At 43.3% G+C, this 21,361-nt stretch overlaps 1 protein-coding gene across 1 annotated transcript in view; it reads right to left on the bottom strand.

The window, feature by feature from the left end:
• The window catches only part of LOC110508268 (voltage-dependent L-type calcium channel subunit beta-2-like), a 74,818-nt gene that overhangs the window by 8,354 nt on the left and 45,103 nt on the right, over positions 1–21,361 (bottom strand). The window contains exons 10-12 of the mRNA XM_036966352.1: positions 19,278–19,429; positions 16,133–16,228; positions 9,426–9,596 (exon numbers count right to left, since the gene is read on the bottom strand). Of these exons, the coding sequence (XP_036822247.1) occupies positions 9,426–9,596; positions 16,133–16,228; positions 19,278–19,429 (419 nt within the window). The remainder of the gene's footprint in view (positions 1–9,425; positions 9,597–16,132; positions 16,229–19,277; positions 19,430–21,361) is intronic.

Genomic DNA, 21,361 nt, shown 5'->3' with positions numbered 1-21,361 from the left:
AGAAAAAGGAATCTGGTTGATATCCCTTTCAATGCTCAATAGGGAGGCATAGGAACGCAGAGGTTTCAAAATAAGACTCACTTCCTGATTGGATTTTTCTCAGGCTTTCGCCTGCAATATCAGTTCTGTTATACTCACAGACAATATTTTTACAGTTTTGGACACGTTAGTGTTTTCTATCCTAAGCTGTCATTATATGCATGTTCCATTATCTTGTCCTGAGAAATAGCCCGTTTACTTTGGGAACGTTATTTTTCCAAAAATGAAAATACTGCCCCCCAGTCTCAAGAGGTTTTGTCCCGTTGGTAGGATAGTCTTGGACGGAGCTCATCCAGTTTATTCTCCAATGATTGCACATTGGCCAACAGGATGGATGGTAAAAGCGGGTTACCCACTCACTAACGAATTCTCACAAGGCACCCAAACCTTCGTTCCTTGTATCAGCATCTCTTCTTCATGCAAATGACGGGGATTTGGGCCTGGTCTGGTATGGTAAATCCTTCATGTCCAACTCGTAAAAAAATAAAACATCTATATCCAGTTCAAGGTGAGTCATCGCTGTTCTGATATCCAGAAACTATTTTTGGTCATAAGACAGTGGCAAAAATATTATGTTCAAAATAAGTTACAAACAACTTGAAAAAAAGCACAATAGAGCACAATTGGTTAGGAGCCCGTAAAACGGCAGCCATCTCCTCCGACATCATTAAGAAACCGGTCTCTCTCTAGTCAGCAGGAAGCAGATTGTGCAGTCAACCGTTCTACATGTGTCACGGTTTTCTGTATGGGAAAGAGAGTCGGACCAAAATGCGGCGTGTAGATTGCGATCCATGTTTAATAAACAAACGTAGAACACGAATCGATACAAACACTACAAAACAAAGAACGTAATGAACGTAACCGAAACAGCCCTATCTGGTGAAAACACAGAGACAGGAACAATCACCCACAAACACACAGTGAAACCCAGGCTACCTAAATATGGTTCCCAATCAGAGACAATAACTAACACCTGCCTCTGATTGAGAACCATATCAGGCCAGACATAGAAATAGACAAACGAGACAATCAACATAGAATGCCCACCCAGCTCACGTCCTGACCAACACTAAAACAAGGAAAACACACACGAACGATGGTCAGAACGTGACAGTACCCCCCCCCCCCCTCCAAGGTGCGGACTCCGGACGACCTAAACCTATAGGTGAGGGTGTGGGTGGGCATCTCTCCGCGGTGGCGGCTCTGGCGCTGGACGTGGACCCCACTCCATAATAGTCTTAGTCCACCTCCTTAGCGTCCCTAGATAGGTTACCCTCCTTAATGACAGCTCGGGACAGAGGGGCAGCTCGGGACAGAGGGGCAGCTCGGGACAGAGGTAGCTCGGGACTGAGGGGTAGTTCAGCACTGAGAGGGAGCTCAGCACTGAGAGGAAGCTCAGCACTGAGAGGAAGCTCAGCACTGAGAGGAAGCCCAGGCAGGTAGTTGGATCCAGCAGATCCTGGCTGGCTGGCGGTTCTGGCAGATCCTGTCTGACTAGCGGATCTGGAAGAGTCTGGTTGACTGGCAGATCTGGAAGAGTTTGGTTGACTGGCAGATCTGGAAGAGTCTGGTTGACTGGCAGATCTGGAAGAGTCTGGTTGACTGGCAGATCTGGAAGAGTCTGGCTGACTGGCAGATGTGGAAGAGTCTGGCTGACTGGCAGATGTGGAAGAGTCTGGCTGACTGGCAGATGTGGAAGAGTCTGGCTGACTGGCAGTTCTGGCTGCTCTATGCTGACTGGCTGCTCTGGCTGCTCCATGCTGACTGGCTGCTCCATGCTGACTGGCAGCTCTGGCTGCTCCATGCTGACTGGCTGCTCTGGCTGCTCCATGCTGACTGGCTGCTCTGGCTGCTCCATGCTGACTGGCTGCTCTGGCTGCTCCATGCTGACTGGCTGCTCTGGCTGCTCCATGCTGACTGGCGGCCCTGGCTGCTCCATGCTGACTGGCGGCCCTGGCTGCTCCATGCTGACTGGCGGCCCTGGCTGCTCCATGCTGACTGGCGGCCCTGGCGGCTCCATGCAGACTGGCAGCACTGGCGGCTCCTTGCAGACTGGCAGCTCTGTGCAGACTGGCAGCTCCTTGCAAACTGGCAGCTCTATGCAGACTGGCAGCTCTATGCAGACTGGCAGCTCCTTGCAGACTGGCAGTTCTGAACAGGCGGGAGACTCCGGCAGCGCTGTAGAGGCGGAAGGCTCTGGCAGCGCTAAACAGGCGGGAGACTCCGGCAGCGCTGAAGAGGAGGAAGGCTCTGGCAGCGCTGGACAGGCGAGGCGCACTGTAGGCCTGATGCATGGTGCTGGCACTGGTGGTACTGGGCCAAGGACACGCACAGGAATCCTGGTGCGGGGAGCTGCTACCGGAGAGCTGGGGTGTGGAGGTGGTACTGGGTAGACCGGACCGTGTAGGCGCACTGGAGCTCTTGAGCACCGAGCCTGCCCAACCTTACCCGATTGAATGGTCCCGGTCGCCCTGCCAGTGCGGCGAGGTGGAATAGCCCGCACTGGGCTATGCAGGCGAACTGGAGACACCGTGCGCAAGGCTGGTGCCATGTAAGCCGGCCCAAGTAGACGCACTGGGGACCAGATGCGTAGAGCCGGCTTCATGGCACTTGGCTCGACGCTCACTCTAGCCCGGCCGATACGCAGAGCTGGAATGTACCGCACCGGGCTATATACCCGCACTGGAGACACCGTGCGCACCACAGCATAACATGGTGCCTGCCCGGTCTCTCTAGCCCCCCGTTAAGCACAGGGAGTTTGCCCAGGTCTCCTACCTGGCGTAGCCATACTCCCTGTTAGCCCCCCCCCCCCCCCCCCAAGAAATTTTTGGGGCTGACTCTCGGGCTTCCATCCGCGTCGCCGTGCTGCCTCCTCATACCAGCGCCTCTCAGCTCTCGCCGCCTCCAGTTCTTCTATGGGGCAGCGATATTCTCCAGGCTGATCCCAGGGTCCTTGTCTGAACAATTCATCCTCCCATGTCCATTCCTCTCTTTGTTGCTCCTTGGGGCGGCTACACTCCCCTGGTTTAGCCCAGGGTCCTCTCCCGTTGAGAATTTCCTCCCAAGTCCAGAAATTCTTGTCACGCTGCTCCTGCTGCTGTTGTTGCCTGTTACCACGCCGCTTGGTCCTGTTGTGGTGAGTGATTCTGTCACGGTTTTCTGTATGGAAAAGAGAGTCGGACCAAAATGCGGCGTGTAGATTGCGATCCATGTTTAATAAACAAACGTAAAACACGAATCGATACAAACACTACAAAACAAAGAACGTAATGAACGTAACGAAAACCGAAACAGCCCTATCTGGTGAAAACACAGAGACAGGAACAATCACCCACAAACACACAGTGAAATCCAGGCTACCTAAATATGGTTCCCAATCAGAGACAATGACTAACACCTGCCTCTGATTGAGAACCATATCAGGCCAGACATAGAAATAGACAAACTAGACAATCAACATAGAATGCCCACCCAGCTCACGTCCTGACCAACACTAAAACAAGGAAAACACACACGAACGACGGTCAGAACGTGACAACCTGTTGTTGATTATGGTGATACTATTTATCAGTGCAGCTGCTTCTACTGTAAAACTCTTGGATGCTGTTTCATAGCTCCCTTCGTTTTATCACAGCAGACAGTTGTATTACTCATCACTCTATTCTTTACCAAAAGGCTGACTGGACCTCTTTGAAGTAGATCACATCATCACGCTCTTTATGTCTACAAAATCCTGCTCCACAAACTTCCGCCTTACCTAACATCACTCGTAAGATTTAAACTGACAAGTTATCAAACCCATTCACAGGGTTGGTTAACTCTGTAAACTCCTTTGATGTGTAGATTTAGGTAGATCAGCGTTTGGTTTCCTTGCACCCTTAAGTGTGGAATCATTTACAATTAACTTTAAAATTAGAGGTATTGGTGTCTCTAGGGCATTTCATATGGTTGCTATGGGACTTTATTATTGAATGTATTTTTATGATTGCTTTTTGCTTTTTGTGTATTTTATTGTGTATATCAATGTGTTTGTGTTGTGGTGCTACACAGGGCTCATCTGGAAAAGATACTTTGGTCTCAACATTGACTACCTGTAAAAAAAAAAGTGTATAGATGGTGTGTGTATTCAGACCCCTTCCCTTTTTCCACATTGTGTTACCTTACAGCCTTATTCTAAAATTAATTACACCCCCCCCCCCCTCTCAATCTCCACACAATACCCCATCATGACAAAGTGAAAATAGGTTTTTAAACATTTGAACAAAATTATCACCAATAAAAAACATACCTTATTTACATAAGTATTCAGACCCTTTGCTATGAGACTCAAAATTGAGCTCGGGTGCATCCTGTTTCCTTTGATCATACTTGATGTTTCTACAACTTGATTGGAGTCCATCTGTGATACATTCAATTGATTGGATAATTATTTGGGAAGACACACCTGTCTATATAAGGTCCCACAGTTGACAGTGCATGTCAGAGCAAAAACCAAGCCATGAGCTCATCTATAGAGCTCTGAGGCAGGATTGTGTCAAGGTACAGACCCGGGGAAGGGTACCAAAAAATGTTCTGCAGCATTGAAGATCCCCAAGAACTCAGTTGCATCCATTCCCTAAATGGAAGAAGTTTGGAACCACCAAGACTCTTCCAAGACCTGACTGCCCGGCCAAACTGAGCAATCTGGGGAGAAGGGACTTGGTCAGGGAGGTGACCAAGAACCCGGTGGTTACTTTGACAGAGCTCCAGAGTTCCTTTGTGGAGATGGGAGAACCTTCCAGAAGGACAACCATCTCTGCAGCACTCCACCAATCAGGCCTTTATGGTAGAGTGGCCAGATGGAAGCACCTCCTCAGTAAAAGGCACATGACCACCCACTTGGAGTTTGCCAAAAGGCACCTAAAGGACTCTCGGACCCTAAGAAACAAGATTCTCTGGCCTATTGAAACCAAGCACCACCCCTATGGTCTAGCAGGGTAGTGCCAGCATCACGCTGTGTGGATGTTTTTCAGCGGCATCGACTGGGAGACTAGTCAGGATGGAAGGAAAGATGAAGGGAGCAAAGTACAGATGTACAGATGTGATGAAAGCCTGCTCCAAAGTGCTCAGGACCTCAGACTAGGGTGAAGGTTCACCTTCCAACAGGAAAACAACCCTAAGCACACAGCCAAGACAACGCAGGAGCTCTGGCCCAGCCAGAGACCGGACTCGAACCTGATCTAAAATCTCTGGAGACACCAAAAAAAAGCTGTGCCGCAATGCTCCTCATCCAACCTGACAGAGCTTGAGAAGATCCGCAGAGAAGAATGGGAGAAACTCCCCAAATACAGGTGTGCCAAGCTTGCAGCATCATACCCAAGAAGACTCAAGGCTGTAATCGCTGCCAAAGGTGCTGAGTAAAGGGTCTGAAAACTTGTGTAAATGTAACTTTATTTTGAATACATTTGTTTTTGCTTTGTCATTATGGGGTATTGTGTGTAGATTGATGAGGGAAAAAAATGATTTAATACATTTCAGAATAGGGCTGTAACGTAAAAAATTTGGAAAAAGTTAAGGGGTCTGAATACATTCTAAATGCACTGTATATATGGTGTATATACAGTGTATGATGTGTAAATGGTGTGGGGTGGGGTGTTTATATGTGTCTATGGTGTAGATGGTAGATGGTGTCTACGTGGTGACTCACCAGAAAAAGATATCTCACTTCTGGTATTTCCCACAGGATATTAGTAAAGAGGGAGAAGAAATGACAAATGACACATGATGAAAGTGAAAACAGGAGTTTTAGTACAGCTAAGGTGATATTCTAACTACTATAACATTCTAACTATGGTGATATAACTATGGTAACGTTCTTATTATGATCCAACAATGTGACGTTCTAACTATGGTGACATTCCTATTCTGTTCCAACACTGTTGACATTCTAACTACAGTGAGGTTCTAACTACAGTGAGGTTCTAACTACAGTGAGGTTCTAACTACAGTGAGGATCTAACTGCAGTGAGGATCTAACTACAGTGAGGTTCTAACTACAGTGACGTACTAACTAGAGTGACATTATAACTATGTTGACATTATAACTATGGTGACATTATTATTATGGTGACATTATTACTATGGTGACATAATAACTATGGTGACAATATACCTATGGTGACATTATGACTATGTTCTTCTTACTATGGTGACGTTATAACTATGGGGACATAATAAATATGGTGACATTATAACTATGTTCTTCTTACTATGGTGACATTATAACTATGATGACATTATAACTATGGGGACATTATAACTACGGTGACATTATAACTATGGGGACATAATAAATATGGTGACATTATAACTATGTTCTTCTTACTATGGTGACATTATAACTATGATGACATTATAACTATGGTGACATAATAACTATGTTCTTCTTACTATGGTAACATTATAACTATGGTGACATTATAACTATGGTGACATAATAACTATGTTCTTATTACTATAGTGACATTATAACTATGGTGACATTATAACGATGGTAACATTATAACTATGGTAACATTATAACTATGTGGATATTATAACTATGTTGACATTATAACTACGGTAACATTATAACTATGGTGACATTATAACTATGGTGACATTATAACTATGGGGACATTATAACTATGGGGACATAATAAATATGGTGACATTATAACTATGTTCCTCTTACTATGGTGATGTTATAACTATGGTGACATTATAACTATGGTAACATTATAACTATAGTGACATAAAACTATGTTCTTCTTACAATGGTGACATCATACTTATGGTAACATTATAACTATGGTGACATTATAACTATAGTGACATTATAACTATGTTCGTCTTACTATGGTGACATAATAACTATGGTGACATAATAACTAAGTTGACATTATAACTATGATGACATAATAAATCTGGTGACATTATAACTATGGTGATATTATAAGTATGTTGACATTATAACTATGATGACATAACTATGTTTACATTTTTACTATGGTGACATTATAACTATGTTGACATTATAACTATGGTGACATCATAACTATGGTGACATCATAACTATGGTGACATTGTAACTATGGTGACATAATAACTATGTTGACATTATAACTATGGTGAAATCATAATTATGGTGACATTATAACTATGATGACATTGTAACTGTGGTGACATAATAACTTTGGTCACATTATAACTATGGTAAAATTAGAACTATGTTGACATTATAACTATGGTGACATAACTATGTTGACATAGCTATGATGACAGTATAACTATGTAGACATTTTTACTATGGTGACATTATAACTATTTTGATATTACAACTATGGTGACATTGTAACTATGGTGACATAACTATTGTGACATTATAACTACGGTGACATTATAACTATGGTGACATTATAACTATGGTGACATTATAACTATGATGACATTACAACTATGGTGACATAACTATGGTGACATTATAACTATGGTGACATCATAACTATGGTGACATAACTATGTTGACATTAGAACTATGATGACATTATAACTGTGTTGACATTTTTTACTATGGTGACATTATAACTATGTGGACATAAAACTATGTTCTTCTTACTATGGTAACATTATAACTATAGTGACATTTTAACTATGGTGACATTATAACTATAGTGACATTATAACTATGGTGACATAATAACTATGGTGACATTATAACTATAGTGACATTATAACTATAGTGAGATTATAACTATGGCAACGTTATAAATATGTTGACATTATAACTATGGTGACATTATAACTATGTTGAAATTATAACTATGGTGACATTATAACTATGTTGACATTTTTACTATGGTGACATTATAACGATGGTGACATTATGACGATGGTAACATTATAACTATAGTGACATTATAACTATGTTCCTCTTACTATGGTGACATAATAACTATGGTGACATTATAACTATAGTGAGATTATAACTATGGTGACATAATAACTATGTTGACATTATAACTATGGTGACATCATAACTTTGGTCACATTATAACTATGGTAACAGTATAACTACGTAGACATTTTTACTATGGTGACATCATAACTATTTTGACGTTATAACTATGGTGACATTGTAACAATGGTGACATAACTATTGTGACATTATAACTACGGTGCCATTATAACTATGATGAAATTATAACTATGGTGACATAACTATGGTGACATTATAACTATGGTGACATTATAACTATGATGACATTATAACTACGGTGACATTATAACTATGGTGACATACAGTAATAACTATGATGACATAATAAATATGGTGACATTATAACTGCGTTGGCATGATAACTATAGTGACATAACTATGTTGACATTAGAACTAAGATGACATTATAACTATGTTGACATTTTTACTATGGTGACACTATAACTATGGTGACATTACAACGATGGTGACATTATAACTATGGTGACATTATAACTATGTTGACATAAAACTATGTTCTTCTTACTATGGTAACATTATAACTATAGTGACATTATAACTATAGTGAGATTATAACTATGGTGACATAATAACTATGGTGACATTATAACTATGTTCTTCTTACTATTGTGACGTTATAACTATGTTGACATTATAACTATGGTGACATAACTATGTTGAAATTATAACTATGATGACATTATAACTATGTTATTCTTACTATGGTGACATTATAACTATGGTGACATTATAACTATGGTGACATTATGACTATGGTGACATTATCACTATGTTCTTCTTACTATGGTGACATTATAACTATGTTGACATTATAACTATGGTGACATTATAACTATGTTCTTCTTACTATGTTGACATTATAACTATGGTGACATAACTATGCTCTTCTTACTATGGTGACATTATAACTATGGTGACATTATAAATATGGTGACATTATAACTATGTTCTTCTTACTATGGTGAAATTATATCTATGTTCTTCTTACTATGGTGACATTATAACTATGGTGACATTATAACCATGGTGAAATTATATCTATGTTCTTCTTACTATGGTGACATTATAACTATTGTGACATTATAAATATGGAGACATTATAACTATGGTGACATTGTAACTGTGGTGACATTATAACTATGTTCTTCTTACTATGGTGACATTATAACTATGTTGACATTATAACTACGGTGACATTATAACTATTGTAACATAATAACTATGATGACATAAAACTATGTTCTTCTTACTATGGTGACATTATAACTATGGTGATGTTCTAACTGTGAAGTTGGGTTGTGGTTAGATTTTGGGTTGAGGTTGTAGTTATGGTTAGATTTCTTGTTACCTTTGGAGCAGGACTGATAGCCAGAGTGTTCTCTGCCAGCTTCTCCACTAAGGGGTTAACAGGTTCTGTTTCTGGGGGGTGGGTGGCCCTCCAGTAGGCCTCTAGGTAGTCTGCTATGTGCTCACAGGCATCACTCAGCTGGTTCTCATCCAAGATTACGTCATACATCTCCTGCAGGGCAGACAGGTTGTTAGTGTCATTCAGACTGAATCCATGTCACTGCTGCTTTACCAGTCCCCTTGGATACCAGTTACTTCAAATAACACTATCTGATAATCAAATCAAGCACATCTCTGTTTAGGAGCATGATTTAGACAGGATGGAAAGAAAGAACGTAATCTCAGATAACAAGGTCAGATTCAGCATGGAGAGGCATCGACCAGGGTTATACAGACCGATACAGGGGGATACAGACAGATCGGGGGAGAAGGGTGGTACAGACTGATACAGGGTGATTGAGAATTATACAGGGTGATACAGACTGATACTGACTGCTAGTATGATACAGACGATACAGACTGATACAGACTGCTATTATGATACAGGGTGATACAGACGGGTACAGGGTGATACAGACTGATACAGACTGATACAGACTGCTAGTATGATACAGGGTGATACAGACTGGTACAGGGTGATACAGACTGATACTGATACAGATGGATACAGACTGGTACAAGGTGATACAGACTGATACTAACTGCTAGTATGATACATGGTGATACAGACTGATACTGACTGCTAGTATTATACAGGGTGATACAGACTGATACAGACGGATACAGGTGGATACAGGGTGATAAAGACTGATACAGATGGATACAGGGTGATACAAACTGATACAGGGTGATGCAGACTAATACATACTTATACAGACTGATAGAGACTGATCGACTGACATAGACTTATGCAGACTGATACATGGTGATAGAGACTGATACAGGGGGATAAAGGGTGATGCAGACTGATACAAACTTATACAGACTGATAGACCGATACAGGGTGATACAGACTGATAGAGGGTGATACAGACTTATACAGGATGATACACACTGATACAGATTGATACAGGCTGATATGAACTGGTACAGATTGATGTAGGGGGATACAGACTGATACATGGTGATACAGACTGATACAGTATAACTGATTCTAGAACTGAAAGATTCCAAAAAGCAGCCAACTCTTTCAGGTTACCGTTGTTGGGCGGCAGGTTTCAAAGGCTACTGGCATTACACACCTGTAACTGTAACTCTGTTGCAATCACTTTTATAGATAACTTTGACACCTTCTGGAAACAGAAGATGCTTGACAGGAATGATGGAGTCCATCCAAATCATCTTGGCTCCTGGACTCAGTTAATCCCTACAATTGTGTCGCCGAGTTGTCATAATGCTGCAGATAATGTACATTATCACAGGGGTGTTGGCAGACACAATGTAAGTAACTTAATGTATGTCCCTCTAACTGCCCTGAATGCCTCTGTTTATCCTGCAGCTACTGTATGCAGTAATCATGGGCCTGTGAACCAGTTATACTCATAACACTGAGGCGGTGTGCCCTGGTAGGATGTCAGCTCGAACACAATAAACATGAGCATGTCTTCTTCTGCTAAGAAATTAAATACAAGCAAGCATCCTAGAAAAGTGCTAACAATAGCCCACATGAACTTATGTAGCCTAAGAAACAAGGTTAATCAAATCAATAACATGCTAGTAACAGATGACATTCATATTCTGACGACCTCAGAAACTCACCTAGATAATACCTCTCCGTGGCCGACATGAGCAAGACTTTCAAGTGTGTTAACCCTTGCAAAGATGCCGGCCCAGACAACATCCCTAGCCGCATCCTCAGAGCATGTGCCAAGGGTGCGTGCTCAACCCCTTCCAGCACTCCCTATTCACCCATGACTGCATGGCCAAGCACCCATCCAACTCAATCATCAAGTTCGCAGATGACACAACAGTATTAAGCTTGAATACCAACAACGATGAGATAGCCTAGAGGTGAGGGCTCTGGGAGTGTGGTATCAGGAAAATAACAGTGGGGAGAACAAGTATTTGATACACTGCCGATTTTGCCGATTTTCCTACTTACAAAGCATGTAGAGGTCTGCAATTTTTATCATAGGTACACTTCAACTATGAGAGATGGAATCTAAAACAAAAATCCAGAAAATCACATTGTATGATTTTTAAGTAATTAATTAGCATTTTATTGCATGACATAAGTATTTGATACCTCAGAAAAGCAGAACTTAATATTTGGTACAGAAACCTTTGTTTTGCAATTACAGAGATCATACATTTCCTGTAGTTCTTGACCAGGTTTTTACACACTGCAGCAGGGATTTTGGCCCACTCCTCCATACAGACCTTCTCCAGGTCCTTCAGGTTTCGGGGCTGTCGCTGGGCAATACGGACTTTCAGCTCCCTCCAAAGATTTTCTATTGGGTTCAGGTCTGGAGACCTGCTAGGCCACTCCAGGACCTTGAGATGCTTCTTACGGAGTCACTCCTTAGTTGCCCTGGCTGTGTGTTACAGGTCGTTGTCATGCTGGAAGACCCAGCCACGACCCATCTTCAATGCTCTTACTGAGGGAAGGAGGTTGCTGGCCAAGATCTCACGATACATGGCCCCATCCAGCCTCCCCGAATACGGTGCAGTCGTCTTGTCCCCTTTGCAGAAAAGCATCCCCAAAGAATGATGTTTCCACCTCCATGCTTCACGGTTGGGATGGTGTTCTTGGGGTTGCCCTCATCCTTCTTCTTCCTCCAAACACGGCGAGTGGAGTTTAGACCAAAAAGCTCTATTTTTGTCTCATCAGACCACATGACTTTCTCCCATTCCCCCTCTGGATCATCCAGATGGTCATTGGCAAACTTCAGATGGGCCTGGACATGCGCTGGCTTGAGCAGTGGCACCTTGTGTGCGCTGCAGGATTTTAATCCATGACGGCGTAGTGTGTTACTCATGGTTTTCTTTGAGACTGTGGTCCCAGCTCTCTTCAAGTCATTGACCAGGTCCCGCCGTGTAGTTCTGGGCTGATCCCTCACCTTCCTCATGATCATTGATGCCCCACGAGGTGAGATCTTGCATGGAGCCCCAGACCGAGGATGATTGACCGTCATCTTGAACTTCTTCCATTTTCGAATAATTGCGCCAACAGTTGTTGCCTTCTCACCAAGCTGCTTGCCTATTGTCCTGTAGCCCATCCCAGCCTTGTGCAGGTCTACAATTCTATCCCTGATGGTCTTACACAACCCTCTTGTCTTGGCCATTGTGGAGAGGTTGGAGTCTGTTTGATTGAGTGTGTGGACAGGTGTATTTTACACAGGTAACGAGTTCAAACAGGTGCAGTTAATACAGGTAATGAGTGGAGAACAGGAGGGATTCTTAAAGAAAAACTAACAGGTCTGTGAGGGCCGGAGTTCTTACTGGTTGGTAGGTGATCAAATACTTATGTCATGCAATAAAATGCAAATTAATTACTTAAACATCATACAATGTGATTTTCTGGATTTTTGTTTTAGATTCCGTCTCTCACAGTTGAAGTGTACCTATGATAAAATTACAGACCTCTACATGCTTTGTAAGTAGGAAAACCTGCAAAATCAGCAGTCTCTGTTTCCAGTCTCTGTCCAGTCCAGGCTTAACATCGCCATGGAGGCCCCTTTTGCCAGAGGACACTGTTTTTGATTTCCATGGCAAGTGACATAGCTCCATGGCTGGTTTATAGGATCAAGAACAGGAACTTCCACCAAGTCATCCAGGAGCATTTACATTTTATTTGTATTTGTTTTACTTAGCAGACACTCTTATCCAGAGAAACTTACAATAGCAAGTGAATACATTTTCATACTTTTTTTTATCATACTGGTCCCCTGTGGGAATCAAACCCACAACTCTGATATTGCAAGCTCCATGCTCTACCAACTGAGCCACACAGGACCAGGATTGCACCAGCATCCCACCAACTCCCTTCTCCAGGGAAGGGGGAGACCCCTTCTGGCAAGGATCCCTGCAGAGTACCGGCCAGTCGGCTGTGGAAAGCCGACATGGCGGTGACACTTCTACCAGGCCAGAGAGGTGCACGGCTATTGGTTTGGAAGAGAAAGAAAAAGTAGGTGGGCATGGATTCCCCAGTAGCTTGTGTAGGATTCCCCAGTAGCTTGTGTAGGATTCCCCAGTAGCTTGTGTAGGATTCCACAGTAGCTTGTGTAGGATTCCACAGTAGCTTGTGTAGGATTCCAAAGTAGGTTGTGTAGGATTCCCCAGTAGCTTGTGTAGGATTCCCCAGTAGATTGTGTATGATTCCAAAGTAGGTTGTGTAAGATTCCCCAGTAGCTTGTGTAGGATTCCACAGTAGCTTGTGTAGGATTCCACAGTAGCTTGTGTAGGATTCCAAAGTAGGTTGTGTAGGATTCCCCAGTAGCTTGTGTAGGATTCCCCAGTAGATTGTGTAGGATTCCCCAGTAGCTTGTGTAGGATTATCCAGTAGCTTGAGTAGGATTCCCCAGTAGCTTGTGTAGGATTCCCCAATCGCTTGTGTAGGATTCCCCAGTTGCTTGTGTAGGATTCCCCAGTAGATTGTGTAGGATTCCACAGTAGATTGTGTAGGATTCCCCAGTAGCTTGTATAGGATTCCACAGTAGGTTGTGTAGGATTCCTCAGTAGCTTGTGTAGGATTCCCCAGTAGCTTGTGTAGGATTCCACAGTAGGTTGTGTAGGATTCCCCAGTAGCTTGTGTAGGATTCCCCAGTAGGTTGTGTAGGATTCCCCAGTAGGTTGTCTAGGATTCCCCAGTAGCTTGTGTAGGATTCCCCAGTAGCTTGTGTAGGATTCCCCAGTAGGTTGTCTAGGATTCCCCAGTAGGTTGTGTAGGTTTCCCAGTAGCTTGTGTAGGATTCCCCAGTAGGTTGTGTAGGATTCCCCAGTAGCTTGTGTAGGATTCCCCAGTAGGTTGCATAGGTTTGCTACCTTTTTGCTAAGAGTAGCCACTTTGCCCCTGTCTGGGTGGTCCACATTGTCCTGGAATAAAGCAACGCTGTGTATGGCATTGTGTGGGCGAGCGGTTTGCTGATGTCAACGTTGTGAACAGAGTGTCCCATGGTGGCGGTGGGTTATGGTATAGGCAGGTATAAGCTATGGACAATGAACACAATTGCATTTTTATCGATGCCAATTTGAACGTACAAAGATGCCGTGATGAGATCCTGAGGCCCATTGTTATGCCATTCATCATCAGCCGCCATCACCTCTTCAGCATGATAATGCACAGCGCCATGTCGCAAGGATCTGGACACAATTCCTAGAAGCTGAAAATGTCCCAGTTCTTCCATGGCCTGCATACAGCCTGATAAACTCTATGAAAACAAGATGTGTTGTGCTGCATGAGGCAAATAGTGGTCACACCAGAAACGGACTGGTTTTCTGATCCACGAACCTACCTTTTTTTTGAGGTACAGTATCTGTGACCAACAAATGCCTATTTGCATTCCCAGTCATGTGAAATCCATAGATTAGGGCCTAATGAATGTATTGCAATTTACAGATTTCCTTATATGAACTGTAACTCAGTAAAATCTTAGAAATGGTTGCATGTTGCATTTATATTTTTGTTCAGTATACATAAAGAGTAAAAAGGAATTGGTCCCAATACTGACCCTTTTGGTACACATTGTGTAATATCCAGGACATTACACTTGACACCTTTCGAAATCACACAATGTATCCTATCTGACAGATCATTCTCAAACCACTTGCAAGAAGCCTGTACCAGGTCTATTTCAATCAACCTTTGAAAAAGTGTGTTAAAAACCAGACTGCATTGCTTGCTGTTTGGGGTTTTAGGCTGGGTTTCTGTATAAGCACTTTGTAACATCTGCTGATGTAAAAAGGGATTTATAATATTATACATTTGATTTGATTACATTTTGACGACTGGTGCACATAAAAAAATGGAATGAGAAGTTAAAAAAGTTCTTAGCTGAGAGTTGGCCAGAGTTCTTAGCTGAGGGTTGGCCAGAGTTCTTAGCTAAGTTTGCCATGATACATACAGGATCAAAAAGCAAAATAGCAGATATCATCTGTTATCCAGGTAAAATCAACATACACTCAGGGTGGTTATCAGACTGTCATGGTCATATAGAAAATTCACAAAAAGGACACTGGGCTGGTTAGGGTTAAGGTGACTCTCACTGTGGGGCATTGGGCCAGTCGGGTTGGGTTAGGTATGGGATAGGGTTATTGTTATTACGGTTAGGTTAGGGTTATGGTTATTATGGTTAGGGTTAAGGTTAAGGTTACTCTCAACATGGGACACTGGGACAGTTAGGGGAGGGTAAGCTTTGGGTTATGGTTGTTATGATTAGGTTACTCTCACCATTGGGCACTGGGCCAGTTAGGGTTATTATGGTAGAGTTATGGTTGTTGTGATTAGGTTACTCTCACCATTGGGCACTGGGCCAGTTAGGGTTAGGGTTAGGGTTAGGGTTAGGGTTATTATGGTACGGTTATGGTTGTTATGATTAGGTTACTCTCACCGTTGGGCACTGGGCTAGGGTTAGGGTTATTATGGTAGGGTTATGGTTGTTAGGATTAGGTTACTCTTACAGTTGGGCACTGGACCAGTTAGGGGAGGGTAAGGTTTGGGTTAGGGTTATTATGGTAGGGTTATGGTTGTTATGATTAGGTTACTCTCACCGTTGGGCACTGGGCCAGCTTGTCTGCAGCCACCATCTGGACGTTGAGATGCTTGGTCTGAGACTTACCCCTGGTCTTGATCAGCCTTGATAACACCTGGACGACAGAAGACAAGAGGTACAGAGGAAGAGCAGATGAGACGTGAAAAGAACATATACAACCTAACTTTAATGTTTATAAACTCAATTAACCCAGCGGTATAGAACTTTTACTAACCCAGCCGTACAGAACCTTTACTAACCCAGCCGTACAGAACCTTTACTAACCCAGTCGTATAGAACCTTTACTAACCCAGCCGTACAGAACCTTTACTAACCCAGTCGTATAGAACCTTTACTAACCCAGCCGTACAGAACCTTTACTAACCCAGTCGTATAGAACCTTTACTAACCCAGCCGTACAGAACCTTTACTAACCCAGCCGTACAGAACCTTTACTAATCCAGCTGTATAGAACCTTTACTAACCCAGCTGTATAGAACCTTTACTAACCCAGCCGTATAGAACCTTTACTAACCCAGCCGTATAGAACCTTTACTAATCCAGCAGTATAGAACATTTACTAACCGAGCCGTACAGAACCTTTACTAACCCAGCTGTCAAGAACCTTTACTAACCCAGCTGAATAGAACCTTTACTAACCCAGCCGAATAGAACCTTTACTAACCCAGCTGAATAGAACCTTTACTAACCCAGCTGAATAGAACCTTTACTAACCCAGCTGTCAGGAACCTTTACTAACCCAGCTGTCAGGAACCTTTACTAACCCAGGTGTCAGGCACCTTTACTAACCCAGCTGTCAGGAAACTTTACTAACCCAGCTGTCAGGAACCTTTACAAACCCAGCTGTCAGGAACCTTTACTAACCCAGCTGAATAGAACCTTTACTAACCCAGCTGTCAAGAAACTTTACTTACCCAGCTGAATAGAACCTTTACTAACCCAGCTGTCAGGAAAACTTTACAAAACCAGCTGAATAGAATCTTTACTAACCCAGCTGTCAAGAACCTTTACTAACTCAGCTGAATAGAACCTTTACTAACCCAACTGTCAGGAACCTTTACTAAACGATATCATAACAGCCATCGATAAAAGACAGTACTGTGCAGCCGTCTTCATCGACCTGGCCAAGGCTTTCGACTCTGTCAATCAACATATTCTTATCGGCAGACTCAGTAGCCTCGGTTTTTCTAATGACTGCCTTGCCTGGTTCACCAACTACTTTGCAGACAGAGTTCAGTGTGACAAATCGGATGGCATGTTGTCCGGTCCTCTGGCGGTCTCTATGGGGGTGCCACAGTGTTCTATTCTCGGGCTGACTCTTTTCTCTGTATATATCAATGATGTTGCTCTTGCTTCGGGCGATTCCCTGATCCACCTCTACGCAGACGACACCATTCTGTATACTTCTGGCCCTTCCTTGGACACTGTGCTATCTAACCTCCAAACGAGCTTCAATGCCATACAACACTCCTTCCGTGGCCTCCAACTGCTCTTAAACGCTAGTAAAACCAAATGCATGCTTTTCAACCATTCGCTGCCTGCACCCGCACGCCCGACTAGCATCACCACCGTGGATGGTTCCGACCTAGAATATGTGGACATCTATAAGTACCTAGGTGTCTGGCTAGACAGTAAACTCTCCTTCTAGACTCATATCAAACATCTCCAATCTAAAATCAAATCTAGAGTCTGTTTTCTATTCCGCAACAAAGCCTTCTTCACTAACGCTGCCAAACTTACCCTAGTAAAACTGACTATCCTACCGATCCTCGACTTCGGGCGATGTCATCTACAAAATAGCTTCCAATACTCTACTCAGCAAACTGGATGCATTTTATCACAGTGCCATCCGTTTTGTTACTAAAGCACCTTAAACCACCCACCACTGCGACCTGTATGCTCTAGTCGGCTGGCCCTCGCTACATATTCGCCGCCAGACCCACTGGCTCCAGGTCATCTACAAGTCCATGCTAGGTAAAGTTCCGCCTTATCTCAGTTCACTGGTCACGATGGCAACACCCACCCATAGCACGCGCTCCAGCAAGTGTATCTCACTGATCATCCCTAAAGCCAACACCTCTTTGGCCACCTTTCCTTCCAGTTCTCTGCTGCCTGTGACTGAAACGAATTGCAAAAATTGCTGAAGTTGGAGACTTTTACCTCCCTCACCAACTTCAAACATCTGCTATCTGAGCAGCTAACCGATCGCTGCAGCTGTTCATAGTCCATCGGTAAATAGCCCACCCAATTTACCTACCTCATCCCCATACTGTTTTTATTTATTTACTTTTCTGCTCTTTTGCACACCAGTATCTCTACCTGCATATGATCATCTGATCATCTATCACTCCAGTGTTAATATGCAAAATTGTAATTATTCGCCTACCTCCTCATGCTTTTTGCACACAATGTATATAGACTCCTTTTTTCTTTTTTATACTGTGTTATCGACTTGTTTATTGTTTACTCCATGTGTAACTCTGTGTTGTTGTCTGTTCACACTGCTATGCTTTATCTTGGCCAGGTCGCAGTTGTAAATGAGAACTTGTTCTCAACTAGCCTACCTGGTTAAATAAAGGTGAAATAATTTTTTAAAATTAAAACTAACCCAGCTCAATAGAACCTTTACTAACCCAGCTGTATAGTACATTTACTAACCCAGCTGTATAGTACAGTTACTAACCCAGCTGTATAATGCATTTACTAACCCAGCTGTATAGTACATTTACTAACCCAGCTGTATAGTACATTTACTAACCCAGCTGTATAGTAATTTTACTAACCCAGCTGTATAGTACTTTTACTAACCCAGCTGTATAGTACATTTACTAACCCAGCTGTATAGTACATTTACTAACCCAGCTGTATAGTACATTTACTAACCCAGCTGTATAGTACCTTTACTAACCCAGCTGTATAGTACATTTACTAACCCAGCTGTACAAAACCTTCACTAACCCAACTTTGAGGAACCGTACCTTGGTGTAGGAGACCTTAATGTAGACCAGGATGGAAGCCATATATGTTTTAGACAGCTGGATGGGGTGCTTCACTGTGTCTGCATTCAGCTAACCCAGCTGTATAGAACCTTTACTAACCCAGATGTGTGGAACCTTTACTAACCCAGCTTTGAGGAACCTTACCTTGGGGGAGGAGACCTTGATGTAGACCAGGATAGGGGCCAGAGATGTTTTAGACAGCTGGATGGGGTGGTTCACTGTGTCTGCATCCAGAACCACCAGTTGTAGGCTCCGGGCTAGCTCAAAGATCCGCTCCACCTCCCCCTGGATTTGGGCTGCAGAGACATGGAACATGGTGGTCACTAAAACCTCCATCAATTAACCCTCCAATCAAACCCTGACCTTTCTAAACAAGCCCTGGCGTATCTTTACCTTCTTTAAAGGGCACTGGCTTCTTAAAGGGCACTGGCTTCTTTAAAGGGCACTGGCTTCTTAAAGTGACACTGGCTTCTTAAAAGGGCACTGGCTTCTTTAAAGGGCACTGGCTTCTTAAAAGGGCACTGGCTTCTTTAAAGGGCACTGGCTTCTTAAAAGGGCACTGGCTTCTTAAAAGGGCACTGGCTTCTTTAAAGGGCACTGGTTCTTAAAGTGGCACTGGCTTCTTAAAGTGGCACTGGCTTCTTAAAAGGGCACTGGCTTCTTAAAGTGGCACTGGCTTCTTAAAGTGGCACTGGCTTCTTAAAGTGTCACTGGCTTCTTAAAGTGGCACTGGCTTCTTAAAGTGGCACTGGCTTCTTAAAGTGGCACTGGCTTCTTTAAAGGGCACCGGCTTCTTAAAAGGGCACTGGCTTCATTAAAGGGCACTGGCTTCTTAAAGTGGCACTGGCTTCTTAAAGTGGCACTGGCTTCTTAAAGTGGCACTGGCTTCTTAAAAGGGCACTGGCTCCTTTAAAGGGCACTGGCTTCTTAAAGTGGCACTGGCTTCTTAAAGTGGCACTGGCTTCTTAAAGTGGCACTGGCTTCTTAAAGTGGCACTGGCTTCTTAAAAGGGCACTGGCTTCTTTAAAGGGCACTGGCTTCTTAAAGTGGCACTGGCTTCTTAAAGTGGCACTGGCTTCTTAAAGGTGCACTGGCTTCTTAAAGTGGCACTGGCTTCTTTAAATGGCACTGGCTTCTTAAATGGGCACTGGCTTCTTAAAAGGGCACTGGCTTCTTTAAAGGGCACTGGCTTCTTAAAAGGGCACTGGCTTCTTTAAAGGGCACTGGCTTCTTAAAAGGGCACTGGCTTCTTTAAAGGGTACTGGCTTCTTAAAAGGGCACTGGCTTCTTTAAATGGCACTGGCTTCTTTAAAGGGCACTGGCTTCTTAAAAGGGCACTGGCTTCTTAAAGTGGCACTGGCTTCTTTAAAGGGCACTGGCTTCTTAAAAGGGCACTGGCTTCTTAAAAGGGCACTGGCTTCTTAAAAGGGCACTGGCTTCTTAAAAGGGCACTGGCTTCTTAAAAGGGCACTGGCTTCTTTAAAGGGCACTGGCTTCTTTAAAGGGCACTGGTTCTTAAAGTGGCACTGGCTTCTTAAAGTGGCACTGGCTTCTTAAAAGGGCACTGGCTTCTTAAAGTGGCACTGGCTTCTTAAAGTGGCACTGGCATCTTAAAGTGGCACTGGCTTCTTAAAGTGGCACTGGCTTCTTAAAGTGGCACTGGCTTCTTAAAGTGGCACTGGCTTCTTTAAAGGGCACCGGCTTCTTAAAAGTGCACCGGCTTCTTAAAAGGGCACTGGCTTCTTAAAGTGGCACTGGCTACTTAAAGTGGCACTGGCTTCTTAAAGTGGCACTGGCTTCTTAAAAGGGCACTGGCTTCTTTAAAGGGCACTGGCTTCTTAAAGTGGCACTGGCTTCTTAAAGTGGCACTGGCTTCTTAAAGTGGCACTGGCTTCTTAAAAGGGCACTGGCTTCTTTAAAGGGCACTGGCTTCTTAAAGTGGCACTGGCTTCTTAAAGTGGCACTGGCTTCTTAAAGTGGCACTGGCTTCTTAAAGTGGCACTGGCTTCTTTAAATGGCACTGGCTTATTTAAAAGGGCACTGGCTTCTTAAAAGGGCACTGGCTTCTTTAAAGGGCACTGGCTTCTTTAAAGGGCACTGGCTTCTTAAAAGGGCACTGGCTTCTTTAAAGGGCACTGGCTTCTTAAAAGGGCACTGGCTTCTTTAAAGGGCACTGGCTTATTAAAAGGGCACTGGCTTCTTTAAAGGGCACTGGCTTCTTAAAAGGG

The sequence above is a fragment of the Oncorhynchus mykiss genome, chromosome 28 (genome assembly GCF_013265735.2).
Source record: "Oncorhynchus mykiss isolate Arlee chromosome 28, USDA_OmykA_1.1, whole genome shotgun sequence".
NCBI classification, from domain to species: Eukaryota; Metazoa; Chordata; class Actinopteri; order Salmoniformes; family Salmonidae; genus Oncorhynchus; species Oncorhynchus mykiss.
This window is presented reverse-complemented; position numbering and strand designations above follow the sequence as displayed.